This window comes from Lepisosteus platostomus, chromosome 4, assembly GCF_059453375.1.
Source record: "Lepisosteus platostomus isolate fLepPlt1 chromosome 4, fLepPlt1.hap1, whole genome shotgun sequence".
Classification (NCBI taxonomy): domain Eukaryota; kingdom Metazoa; phylum Chordata; class Actinopteri; order Semionotiformes; family Lepisosteidae; genus Lepisosteus; species Lepisosteus platostomus.
Window position 1 is genome coordinate 21,643,457 of NC_142614.1, and position 12,927 is coordinate 21,656,383.

The following is a 12,927-nucleotide window of genomic DNA, read 5'->3' on the forward strand; positions in this document are numbered from 1 at the left end:
ATACTCCAAAACATTACTGCATTTAAGTCAAGCTTTATTAAGGTTACACTCTAGTACTTGGTTTATATATGTATGTGAACACTCTTATTGTTGTTACATTGGTGAGGGTTTGTGCAGTGACTGAGGGTATATTCTTCATTAACTTGAACCTGTGCTTAGTAATAACTACACACATCATTGGATTTTCTGTGTTTGGGGAAAACACTGGTTGTAACCACACCCCGTAAGGTCTTGGCCTGCAGAGTGTGGGTTGGCTTGGGTACTGGCCAGTGGTTCTCAGGCAATGACTTTGGTGGCCGTTTCCACACAGCGAGACACTGCGGTGGTTCTTTCTTCCTTTGTGACTCCGTGAGCTGAAATGAGAAGCAAAAACAAAAATGTAGCTTTTTCTCCTACTGCACTGCAATAAAAGACCTACAGCTATAAAACCTTGACACTGAATCTGTGGTAAGGAAACCGGTACAATTACCCCTCAGACTGACACTTAAAAATACAGCTTTTCAGAAAGTACTGGGTATTTCAAGTGATGCTTAGATGCAGGAACCCGCTTACAACTTTCCACAGCACTCCGAGATGAACAGGAGGTGCTTACTTCACTCCCATATGCATGGGCACGTGCATTTGAAGTATGCAAAGCTTGCACCCTCTTGTGTAAGGGGCTGTTCTTTTTTTACTTGTGCAGGCACACCTGTACAGAATCCGTGCTCCTATTTCAATGTTATATCCCAGACATTGACATTGACATTGTTTTATGGCATGATTTATCAAACAGTTTTGTGTGTCAAACCTTCAAAGAACATGGTTGTCTATGTCCATTAAATGACAGGCACAGAAGATGATTGAACTGTATAAAACATTTTAATTATCCTTTATCCCTGTATTTGGTACTGCCGCAGGGATATGGGGTCTGTTTTTTATTGTGTTAATTAGATGGATAGTAATATTTTCAGTTCAAAAATATAATTTAAAAATCATTCAGGTTTGTCATCCCAAACCCTAAATTAGCATTTTCATTTCCTGTCTCCTGTCATACTCTTAAAACAGGTGTTGGAATTAGAATTATCACATGCATTGGAAAACTGCTTTCTCCTAGAATGCATGGTGCTTTGTCACTTTGTCTATGTTGAACTGTCACCCGGTCATCCTAAATCAGTCTGGTCCACTTCTATGGAAGCACTCACCTGAAATGCTTTGTGAAGAAATGCCCAGCCTCTTCTCCTCTCCTTCCAGGAGCTTTCTGTAGGTGGCAATCTCTGCATCCAGCCTCAGCTTGATGTTGAGGAGCTCCTGGTAGTCCTGTAGGTACTTGCTCATCTCCGTCTTGGTTTCGCTAAGCTGGGATTCGAGCTGGTTGATGAGGTGCTGCAGCTCGCCTGCTTTGTCCAGGTGACTGAGCTCCATATCTTCCAGCTGCAGCTCCAGCGCATTGTTGCGGCTCCGTAAAGCATCAATCTGGCTCTGCAATTCGGAGGCCTGATTCTGCAAGATGGTGATCTCCTCCTTCATGCTCTTCATCTGGCCCTCGTGCTTGCTGGCGTGTTCCTTCAGCGAGTCAAACTTGTTCTTGTACCACTTCTCGGCCTCCTGCACGTTCCTGGCAGCCACCCGCTCGATCTCGGCCCTGACGTTCCGCAGGTAAGCCGCCAGGTCGGGCCGCTCCGTGTCCAGCTTGGCAGTCACCTTGGAGTCCTCGATCTGCCTCATCAGGTCGGTTACCTCCTCGTCGTGCAGCTTTTTCAAGAACTCGATCTCTGCCGCCAGCTGCTCCACCCGCTTCTCCAGCTCAGCCTTCTGCAGCGTGGCATTGTCCACATCCTGCCGGAACTCCCGCAGGATCGCCTCAGCCTCCTCTGCGCTCACGGCAAGGAAACAAGGTTACAAACACTGAGGAGAGAAAATCTTTTTATCCCGGTTTGGTGTCTTGGTATTTTGTTTGAACATTAGAGATTTTGTGTGGCTTAAAGCATATAAAGAATGAAGAGTGTTTTAAAATCAATGGATATTTCTTGGTATGCTGCACGTTACTAAGGCTGACTATTTCAGGTTGGCAAATACTGTAGGTAACTTTTTCTTTGCAGCATTCTCATTCATTGCAATACAAAAGATTTACAAGAACCTAGGAATGTAGGATTTTAATTGTAACAGTGCAGATAATATTGTGTAGTGCTTTAATTTGTATGCTCCAAGTTGGGTTTTTTTATATATTGAGGAGTGTCAGTGTTACTGAGTTATTGACAATTAATGGACTGTAGAAAGAAATACTATTAAAAAGTACTTAATCTTTGGCTGCAGGCTAAGGAGGTGTAAAGGAAAAGGCTCACCTTTAAGTGCCAGTTCTTCCTCTACCTTGAGTCTCCAAACCTCTATATCCTCCTGGATGTAGCCCCTCTCAATGTCAACAGCTCCCTTCTCATTGGTGAGCGTCTCGATCAGCTCCTTCAGCTCCTTGAACTTGTGCTCGTACTCGTCACCGACGTTGGAGGGGCCCCCTTTGTAGCGGCCTTGTAGCGCCGCCAGCTCGGCCTGCAGCGAGGCATTCCTTTGCTCCAGGGTCTGAACCTTTTCGATGTAGCCGGCGAACCGGGTGTTCAGCTCTTGCATCTCCTCCTTCTCGTTGGCGTGGTGGTGGTGGATCTCCGTGCCGACCTCGATGGCGGCGCCCGGGAACCCCTGGCGGCCGCGGCTGTACGAGGACGCTCTGCAGCGGGAGGGAGAGGGGCTCTGCACCCGCATCCTGCTCGAGCCGCTCACCGTCAGTGTTTTCTGGGAAAAGGATGTGCTCCTCATGGCGGATGGAGATGTATTGCGTCAAGGGTTTCTTGTCTGTAACAGGTCTGCAGGGAAGCAGAAATATTGCTTTCGAGTTGGCTGTTTTGTTTTAATAATCAAAGTCCTTTGTTTTAAAAATGTTCCAGGCGTATGACCCTCAGGACTGCTGCTCCCTGTGGATGGCTGCAGCTTTTTATGAAGCCTCAAGGAATGTTGCAGCTACTCTTGAAAATCACACAGGTTTTAGACATTTTAAATTGGGAGGATGACTTTTAGCCAAGACCTTCACCACACACTTTATTAACTGTTGGTGAATTGCATTGTCATGAGGAGCATGGAGTCAAGATGGCCTGACCCGGCTTTGCACCTCAGTGGTACATGCCTGCAGGTGTGTGTATGATGTTATTTTTCGTTTTGTTCTCAGCTTGGGCTGTGTGCTTGAGGGAAGGGCATCTTGTGCTTGTGGCAACACTTGAAAAATGTCTTGGCAACAATTTTCCACTGCAGTAATGTTGTGTGTTTTAATAGAGGTATGTCCGTGCATAATTCAAGAACTGATATCCCAAGGAAAACCTTTAAGACACTTTTAAAAAGTCCCAAAGAAAAGTCTTCCACTAGTTAAATCTTGCTTAGAGAAGATATGAAAACATATGATCTTTCCTGTTCTGAAAACTATTAGACTGTTAGACTGTCTAAGACATGATAAGTTGCCACCAAAATGTTTTTACTGTTTGTAATGTAATTAAAACCACTGCTTTGAAGACTTTAATAAAGAAATTGGCTGTTGCTACCACATACAGTATGCTGTTGAAACTCTAGGAATTGACTTTTTTATTGCTACCATATTTTCACTGGTCACTATCAGAATATTCTGTTAGAAACTAGATGATGGGCCTTTTATAAGATGACAAAACCTATTAATATGCACTACCAAAACTCTTGAAAGGAAAATTTACATATTTTGTACAGCTTTGTCATTTCAATTCTGTAGTTATTTATAAATACCTTTTTACTGGACTAATTTCGGTTCTGTTGACAAATGTACAGTATATGGGGGCAATACTTAAACATGTTGTTATCAGCTATTTCAAGCAACAATTTGCATGGAATTGATCCTGATTATTTATCTGTGTGAGATGTGATTTGTGTTTAGAATATGTTCAAAACTAAGCTTTTTCAGCATTGGTTGACACATTTCTGTAGAAACAGGCAGAATAGAGAAGTGCAAACTTAACTTGTTAATTCAGTTTAAAATCCCAAAATATTTGATTGGTACAGAAAAGTTAGAACAGAGTTTTTTTTTAAGTGTAGAGACTCATAGACTTAAATGTGCAAGGATATCTTAATCATAACAAAGTTACAGTAGACTTCTCTTCTGAAATATTGTCCACTTAGTGGACACATTCACAAAATACTGTCCTATTGCTTTGTGTCAATGCTGTTACTGAAGTTTCCTGTGAAAGGTTTCTCTTCACACGGTTCTTCCACCACACAAATATACACATCAATATTAAAGAATATTTTTTGTAAACTTTCTGGCTTTAGAAGTGTATTTCAAAAATACTTTTAAGATCTACATTAGTTCTCAAATATTCAGATAACTGTTGCCTACACTCCACAAATATCTTTTATGTGTGATTGACTGTTATGTGGTGACCACATTCCAATTAAGGAGGCACCAAAAGGTCTTTGACAATCCAATTCATCCAAAGGCAGAGTGGAAATGAGTTAGTGCCTGTGATATTTTCTGAGGCCAAGTGAAAATTCCAGTTTCATTTCTGATTTATAGGTATTGTTTAAAGATGCTTTGGAAGGCTAAAATGCAAACATGTTGTTTCTGTAGACAGGTAAGGGAAAGCAGTTTCAAATTAAGATCACTTTATTAGCCATATACAATTTCTTGTATTAGGAATTTGTCATTTCACATACCCCAACTTGCTCTTTATAAGACACACAGACAGGAAGAGAACCTTGGGGTCAGAGCACAGAGTAAGCCATTTATACAGCACCCCTAGAGCAGTTGGGGTTAAGGGCCTTGCTCAGGGGCCCAAAGGAGTAGGATTCCTCTGCCAGCCACAGGATTTGAACCACAGACGGAGATCCTTAGCCACAGAGCCACTGCACTGCCCCTTAATTGAACCGAATCCCTGAAGAAATAGAAAACAGATAAAAACAATGTATACTCAGGTTTTTCTCTTTACTGACTCAGTTATTGGATTTTGAAATACATAGTGAAACACACTGAACGCATACCAGAGTAAAAACATCTTACTCCATACCTTTACCTTTACCTCAGCATCACAACTTCCTCAAAGAATTCAAAATGGGCAACATTTTTTCACAGGGCCACAGCAGTTTTAGACTTTCTAGATTTCAGAAAGTGGCAACATAACCTTTGTAATGTGCAGTGAACCATGTTACATACTCAAGACATACTGTGCAATAGACATAGGGGCTAATGGAAGCTGAGTTCTGTCTGGATCATGCCACCCAAGTGTTTTTTAACTCTAGAGTACAAGCTCAGCATCACTGCATCCCCAAATCCATTCAAAATGGGCAACTTGTGGGGACTCAATTATCAGGAGCACAGATGGTGGTTTGTGGATTTTCTGTATCAAAAAATATGTAGCTTGCAAAGTGCCCAAGCATCCAATACCTCAACAGAAGAGGATAGGTTTGTAGCCATGGCTGGGGTTCATCCAGTTGACATAGTTCACTAGGGAACAAACAGGGAAGAAAAGTCAGTAAAAGAAGAAGAAAAAGCTAGCTAAAAAACACTAAAGCTACACTGCCGTTATCTTGAAAAAACTATCAGTGCCATGTACCCAGCTATGAAAACATGAGTTTGAAAAATGTGGCTTGTAGAAAGACTGCTAGAAGTATTTGCTGATCTGGGAAACCTTCTGGAAAAGGTGTGGCTTATATAGGTGTGTGGACTCCAGCTAAACAAGAAAGAGTCTTGTGTGCTGGGTGAGAGAACTGATAGAACAACTAGTGTTTAAACAAGGATTTAGATTGAAGGGAAGAAAGTGGAGACAGGTTTAAATCTGAGAGGAACTGAAAGATAGTTTTCAGAACAAGGAACTGAAAAATAAGTAAACCAATGTGATCCACCTACCATGATCACAACCTGAACTGTGATTAGGGAATTCCTTAACTACAGTATACACAATTCTCAGTTAGGTACTGAAACAATAACTAGACAAAGGATGGACAGACTTATGTTAATAAGACCATTCTTTATACATAATCATAATGTGATAAAGATGGACAGGTATATATCAAACACATTATATAAATTGAAGATAATTATGTACACCTTTAACCTATTTTGGAATTTAATGTAATAATAAGACAGTAAGGCTTAACAGCTTCATCACATTTAGAGATCAAGTTAAAATTAAAAATGCTGACTCAAAAGAACAGATCTTTATTCTTCATTCAAACACATTTAGAACATCATGCTACTGTAGCAGGTATATAAAATAGTGCATGGTCTGACAGTTTTACACTTTGAAGAACATACAAACTATAGAGAGGTCTTAAAAGGCACCTGAAATAATGGGAAAAGAATACATTGAGGTAAATTTATGTTTCTTTAATGATAAAGAAAACATTAGCACCACCTTGTGGATTGTTTTATAATTAGCATACCGTACGGAAAACGTGTAAGGCTTGTGAAGACTAACATTTCCCCCTAGAAAAAAAATCAAAATTAGTTTTTAGGTAAATCATCAGTGTATTAAATGATGGATTGCTTACTTTGCTTTTTTAACTTCCCATTATTCATGCTGAGCAGATTAATATAAAAACACAGAATACACATGCATATCGATATGCAAGGGTTTGTGGTTCGTATGAATGGGCCAGAGAAAATAGAATTACGCCGAGCGCCGACAGCGCTGCTGGACATCCTTCTCTGCTCAAATATGTTGTCCTGTGCTGCAGGGGTTTTGAGCACAGTATGCTTGCACATAAACTGTATTTGTATGGACAAAGAATGGATAAAATTACTTCCTAATTTAAACTACTAAAAGACAACTTTTGAACCTACCGTTTGTTGTGGGATTACAGTCTGTACTGCCCAGTGCTTCCAGCTTTCATTCTGCTATTAATTTATGAGGGGGATGTCAATATCTCCTGGCTCAGCGATTCACTTGACATTCAGGAATGTGTGATTATGAACTAATAGATAAAGACAGATAGGCATGTAGAAAACAAACAATAGATCAGACAGAAACCCTTTCAATTGTCATTTTGATAAAAGATTACTTTCGACATACTGCAGCCCTATGCTCTTTAGAAGATCGTTCTAAAGTGTCTCTGTGCCTTTAAGAGACAGAGAAGTTCAGCCGCAGGTAAACAGCAAGACGCGTCATACTTGAGACAGTACATTTAAGTTTTTAAAAGAAGTGTTAGGAAAGAAATTTCAGTAAGTTTAAGTCTTGTTATACCTCTTTTAAGATACACAATAAGCAGTTGTTGACCCGTTCCGTTCTCACTTAATTACAAATGAGTATTTTTTCGGCAACCTTGCTTTCTTTCGTTTTTGCGAGAAGAAGTCACATGAGTAGCAGCTGCTGAAGATGGCGGAGCAGTGTACAGCATCAGCAGGGCAACTCCGGCAATTGCAAGTTTTAGAAAGTTCAGATCCCGCGGAGGACGGTAACACTGCAGCACAGCAAGATGAAAATGGACACGGCACAGAGGATTTTCATTCTCCCACCTCGGTCATTTATTTTAAGGAAGCACTAATCGCGGCGAGTAGCATACAGATGGGCAGGACAGAGCCCACGGTTCCCGCTCCACTGCAATATGATTTCGAGATTCAGAAACCCAAGAAGAAAAGTAAGTAGTCTTTGGATGGTCTTACAAATTTTCTTTTTTTCTGCGGTCTCAAGATTTATGAAAAAGTCTAATAATTACGAATGCTTGCAATGTTTATTATTTTCATCTGTGTATGTAACATATGCACTGAAATTAAAATATATTTCGCTGGGGCAACAGTGTATTTCTGCAAATATTACTACGGAAGAGTAATTATTTCCACTTTCAAATGATTTCACTTTCATGAACCGTGAAAGTGCAGCTGTGCGCTCTGACCCGACAAAAAACTTTTTGAAAAAACTCGCACAGCTGAGACCATAGTTATTTGAATAAAATGTGTTTTTGTGAGTAATATCTGGAGTGCAGCGAATTTTGCGGGGAGTCCCGTAGCTTTACCGATTCCCCCTGGGAAGACTGGTGTCTAAAAATGTCTTGGTCTTTTGGTTTTGTGCGTACAGCTCCTCAGTTTTATTAACACTGTGTAGCGAGTTTTCACTTGTGATTGCGAGAAGCTGTTAAATGACCTGATATTATCAATGATAATTGAGTAACTTTGCACAGTACTTCCTGACTATTCAACAGACGCAACATTGTTCCGAATGATGAATGGAAGTCTCAACAAGACCACTGGCAGATCATCTTAAGTATGCGAACGTGAAGGATAAACTAATTTTCTGATGGTCCTTATTGGCAGCACCGTATTCGACATACTGTATGCGTCACGTATCCTGAATTGAAAAGTTCTTACAGCATTTAAAATGCCATTGGTCATTAATTATTCCCTTGCCCCAAAACAAGCATTAAAATATAGATTTATTGTAGACAGTGCAGTCGTATTCCAGTTCTAATACTTTAGTTTAATGGACTTTGTGTTGAACGGCAAATAAAGCAATGACGTTGATGTGTACAGGGGGCATATTACAGATTCGATTGAACTAAGTAATGCAACAGTGCTTAATTAAGTTAACAAGTGGCATAATTTAAATGGCTCTGGTTTAAGAGTGTGACTGTTCTGTTTATTTGGTGAAACCATTGGCAATACCGTGTTTGAACAACTTGGTTTAAACTATTGTAGAATGCAGCAAGCGTTTTACTGCAAGGAAGTGCCCATACTTTATGCTCTGCATACGGTTTTAGTTCTTGAATTGCCACTGTTGTCCATTGAAATTGTCAGGTGGGAGTTTTGTTTCCAGATCATTCTGCGGAAGTCTGATTTTGTCTGACTGCATACTTCAGCTATATTTACATTGGTACTTTGAGTTTTGCAGTAAGTCATATGGCTTTTTGCCTGAAGGGAAATTGGCCCTTTGTCCTATATGTGTTTGATGCTAAAGCCAAATCTCCAAAAAATACATTGCAGAACAGACACTCTGACGAAATATGACTTTTGCACTGATCCCTTAGCTGTCTTGTGTGGTTTAGTACTGCATTTTATGTATATATTTGTTACTATTATACACTTTGGATAAAATGTCTAAATATGTAGCCTTCAGTATGTATTACATCTTGTACTTTTCTTAGTCTACAGCAAGTTACTTACTGGTGATTAGAAGTTTTGAATATGAGCTTCTGTGGGCTATCCACGTACTTGCAGTTACTTGTACATTGGGCTGTGACACGAAGGTCTGACAAGCATGAATGTGAGAGCATAAGTTTGTCCAAAATGAGGTGCAGTTAGTGCACAAAGAGAACCTTTTTACGTAGCGTTGCATAGTCGGGTAGCAGCAAATAAATACTATAATCTCCATATTGTATTATAGCCTTACCTATTTGTTTGTGGTTGGTACCCTTCTCTGCATCTGTCTTTGCTTAATATCATGCTGGTGTAGATTCAACTGTAGATTATTGAACACAAAATTGCGCCAATGTGCATTTCGTAAGTTTCTGTTGGAACGTCTCTTGTGTCCTGGTGCGATAGGTTGCGATTTGTCAGTTATTCAATGCCAAGTCGAGGTACTGTAAGCTCTGATGCCCTTATCCTGGAGTTGCCATCTTATTGCACAGGAACTGGCCTAAGTACAGTGACGTTCGGGTGTCTCGGGATGCAGGGATGTAGGACAGTGTAGATCTGAGAGATACCTCAGTCGGATATACTGATTGTGTGCAGGCATGGTGAAGAGTAGCTGCTTCAGCTGCTGTCACTCTTGAGCTGAACCTGTCTGAATGTATCATGACTGCAGATGTGATGGTGTCTGTTTCCTTTTACCTTGCAGTACATATTGCCTGGTGTTCTGTACCCCCTGCCACAGAGGCAATAATGTGGCACAGCGGGAAATATATTCCACCACATACAGTATTACAAATAAGCAGTTGACTGTGTGAAGTTGATTTTTCACATTTACTGACTTGTTTGGAAATCAAGTGAATCTGACCCTTCTGGGGAAGTATTGGAGCCAAAAATCATTTGTCGTTTCTCTTGACATTTGTGTTGTCATTAACGAAGACACACAACAAAAGAGAAGAATGCTGCATTTGTAACTGGCTGTCCTGGAGAACATTATTTCTTTTTTTGTGCAAACACTGAATTAAATCACATAGCGTAGCTGTAAATTCCTCAGAGCACAGATGATTCATTTGACATACTACAGGTGAATAATACAAAGGGCAGGAGCTTCATATTAGCAAATGGTCATATGATCAGTTGACAGGGGAGTGTTTGATATATCTGTGTCTGAATAGTGCTGCTAGTTGGAGGGACATATTTTTATGGCGTATCATTGGAAGCTTGAGCTGAGGCAAATAATTTTTCTCTCATGTACAAAAAAGATTCCTCTTGAGATTACTGAAGAGGAAGGAAAGACATTGGTAAAATGTATTCAACCAAGAGTTGAAAACCATTTGCATTTATGTGCAACAAGCTAAGTTAATTGTTTCAGTGCACCAGGATAGGACTTGCTGTCTTGTTTCTGTCTCGCATGCAGAGCACAATATGGGACATTAACATTGTCAACATCACTGTGATATTAATGTTAGGTTTGACACAGAAATTGGTAATAAAAGTGTAAAAAAAACATTACAGCAGGGTTGCATTCTGTAATCGTGTTGTGTATGACAAATTTGTGCCTGCCAGGTGCTGCCATTTCTAACATATAAAAACCTTTTAAAATCTTCTGCAGCTTGGGAACGTTTAAGGATTTCTCCTGGTAGATACACCTGTGCACCTGCTGCGTGCTGATCAAAAAATGTAATCTGCTTTTTTGAATATTTGGGTGCCTAGGTACAAATTATTTGATTATATCAAATTATTACATTGTAAGGACAGCTAAATCATTGTTAGTTACATCTGTGTCCAGAGTAAATTAATGTAGTGTTTTCCATCACAGCAAACAATAACCAGCCAAACTAACTGATGATGAAATGTCGGACTCTGTAACAGAAAAAAACATAGATAAGTTCTATTCTGCATTCCCTCCCAGATGCAGCTATACTTGTAACTCCTGCAGAGTATCCTTTGTTTTAATGGCTTAAAAAAAGAAAGCAAAGCTGTAAATGTAAATTGGAAAGTATGATATAAAATGAATATTTGAGAAGAAAAATATTAAAGACATAGTATCAGAAAGTTAAAATGTTTAGAATCTTAATGACTCTGTACAGGAGAAGACAGTTTTGTACTAGTATGGTAATGCCAGAGGCAAAATATAAGGTGCTTGACAGGTTACAGCTATCAGGCTAATGTAATGCAAAACTAGTCAGATGTAATACAGGTTGGTATAGGAAGCTTTGTAATTTTCCGGGATAAAAATATACACAGGTTTGGGTATAGATAGTCAGTATATAAATTTAGCTGTAATTCAATAGACCACACTAGCCTTATCAGAAACAGATTTCCAGAATATTAAAAGTAATGCAAGGTCATTCAATTTTCAATCAGTGCCATACAGTATGACAGTTAAAGTGTATGTTCCTTTGGTTTTCTCACAAGATTTTCTTCATTTCAGGAATCTCTAAGAGGAGACAAATAACATGTCGCTCTGAACAAGAGTTTAATTAAACTTTTAAAAGACTGATTCATCTTGGGTAATTTGTTGAAAGTTGTTTTTGAACTGTAATTTGACCTCTGTAACATGTTACCTCCTGACCTGAAGGAAAATATTTCTCCCTGAAACAATCGAAGCTTGAAATTAAGGAAAATTCCTCACATTTGTGTTAATGAAATAGCCCTGGTCACTGAAGTTGCAAGTTATATAAATGAACTCTTCTCTTAGACCTCAATTCGTGTATCTGGTATAGAATCATAATGTGGAAAACAACTTTACAACCAATTTTAGCTATTTTCTCTTGCCTGCAATTTGGTTCACTGTGTAAATTTCTAATCCTTTCTCAAATGTTATCACTTGATTGCTTAACTAAGTTTTGCAGACATATTAAATCTGTGCCATGTTTTATTGTCTGGGTCATGTTCAGTTACATGATGAGGTATGACTTAATAATTACATCAATGTTAGAAATTGAAGTAGGCTTCAGTTTTCTAAAGCTTTCTGATTAAGCCTGCATTTTATCTAATCAGTAGTTAGTGTCTCTTTGTAGCTGATGTTTCTAATTTAATTTATCATTACATTTTTAAGACATCTAATTTTGAAGTTTTGTAATTTGTACAGTTGTTGGCTGGACATGGATACTGAAACAGTATTGTTCAACACTAGTAAATGAGTGACATATCTCTGATTCTGTTCAGAAAAGCACCAAGATTCCCTGAATATTTAGGAGTTTTTCACAAATGAAAATGTCACACATTTTCTGTCTTATTTCTCTTCCTATTTTAGTTTTGTTAGTCTGAATCAAAAGCTAATTTAGAATGTATAACCCTTTTAATACAAGAAGCTAAAAAAATAGCTAATATTAAGGTTTAAATGTTTGAATTTGAGCTGTACCTAAAAAGACTGTTGGAGTTTGAAATGAAAGTTAAATATTAATAAACAATTACGGATTAAAAGCTAAGCACTTGCAGAATTGTTGTTTTGCATGATGGGCATTGGATACTACAGATCATAGATCTATGGCTCTTAGCCTGCACCACAGTTGTTTTGTTGTTTGGAACCTTCTCCCCCACAAGGAAAAACAGTGATAACATAACTCTGGATTTTAGCTGAAAGGTTCAAAGGTCTCTTAGCATTAGTATCTGTGTGGAAGGAAAGCTGTACAATACAAACATGACATGCATTGTGATCATTTGAAAAATATGATAAATTCTCTAAATGAAGAGGGTTTTATTTTTGGTTTTAGTGGGAATAAAGCATCTTAAAATGTCTGCAGTCATTTTTTCATTGTTATAACTGCATGAGGAACTATGTTCAGTCTAATTTTGGTTAGATACTGTGTCAGCAAGACTTC

At 38.9% G+C, this 12,927-nt stretch overlaps 2 protein-coding genes and 1 long non-coding RNA gene across 4 annotated transcripts in view; 1 reads left to right on the top strand and 2 right to left on the bottom strand.

Annotated features, from left to right (window-relative positions):
• Nucleotides 1-17: 17 nt before the first annotated feature.
• Nucleotides 18-2,945, bottom strand: vimr1 (vimentin-related 1). Its single transcript, XM_088629010.1, has 3 exons — nucleotides 2,322-2,945; nucleotides 1,182-1,850; nucleotides 18-353 (listed from the first exon to the last, which is right to left on the bottom strand). Exons 1-3 carry the CDS (start codon nucleotides 2,785-2,787, stop codon nucleotides 277-279), a joined length of 1,212 nt encoding a protein of 403 aa, XP_088485136.1. The 5' UTR covers nucleotides 2,788-2,945; the 3' UTR covers nucleotides 18-276.
• A 1,714-nt stretch (nucleotides 2,946-4,659) lies between these two features.
• Nucleotides 4,660-7,356, bottom strand: LOC148672948 (uncharacterized). Its single transcript, XR_015935900.1, has 4 exons — nucleotides 7,224-7,356; nucleotides 6,824-6,954; nucleotides 5,426-5,485; nucleotides 4,660-4,916 (listed from the first exon to the last, which is right to left on the bottom strand). It is a non-coding gene; the product is annotated as an uncharacterized LOC148672948 (long non-coding RNA).
• rufy3 (RUN and FYVE domain containing 3) overlaps nucleotides 7,105-12,927 on the top strand; it is a 33,901-nt gene continuing 28,078 nt past the window's right edge. For both annotated transcript variants that reach the window (XR_015935899.1, XM_088629012.1), the window contains exon 1: nucleotides 7,105-7,617. Coding sequence is in view for 1 of the 2 variants with exons in the window: in XM_088629012.1 (XP_088485138.1) it covers nucleotides 7,356-7,617 (262 nt within the window). In the remaining variant the exon portion in view is untranslated. The remainder of the gene's footprint in view (nucleotides 7,618-12,927) is intronic.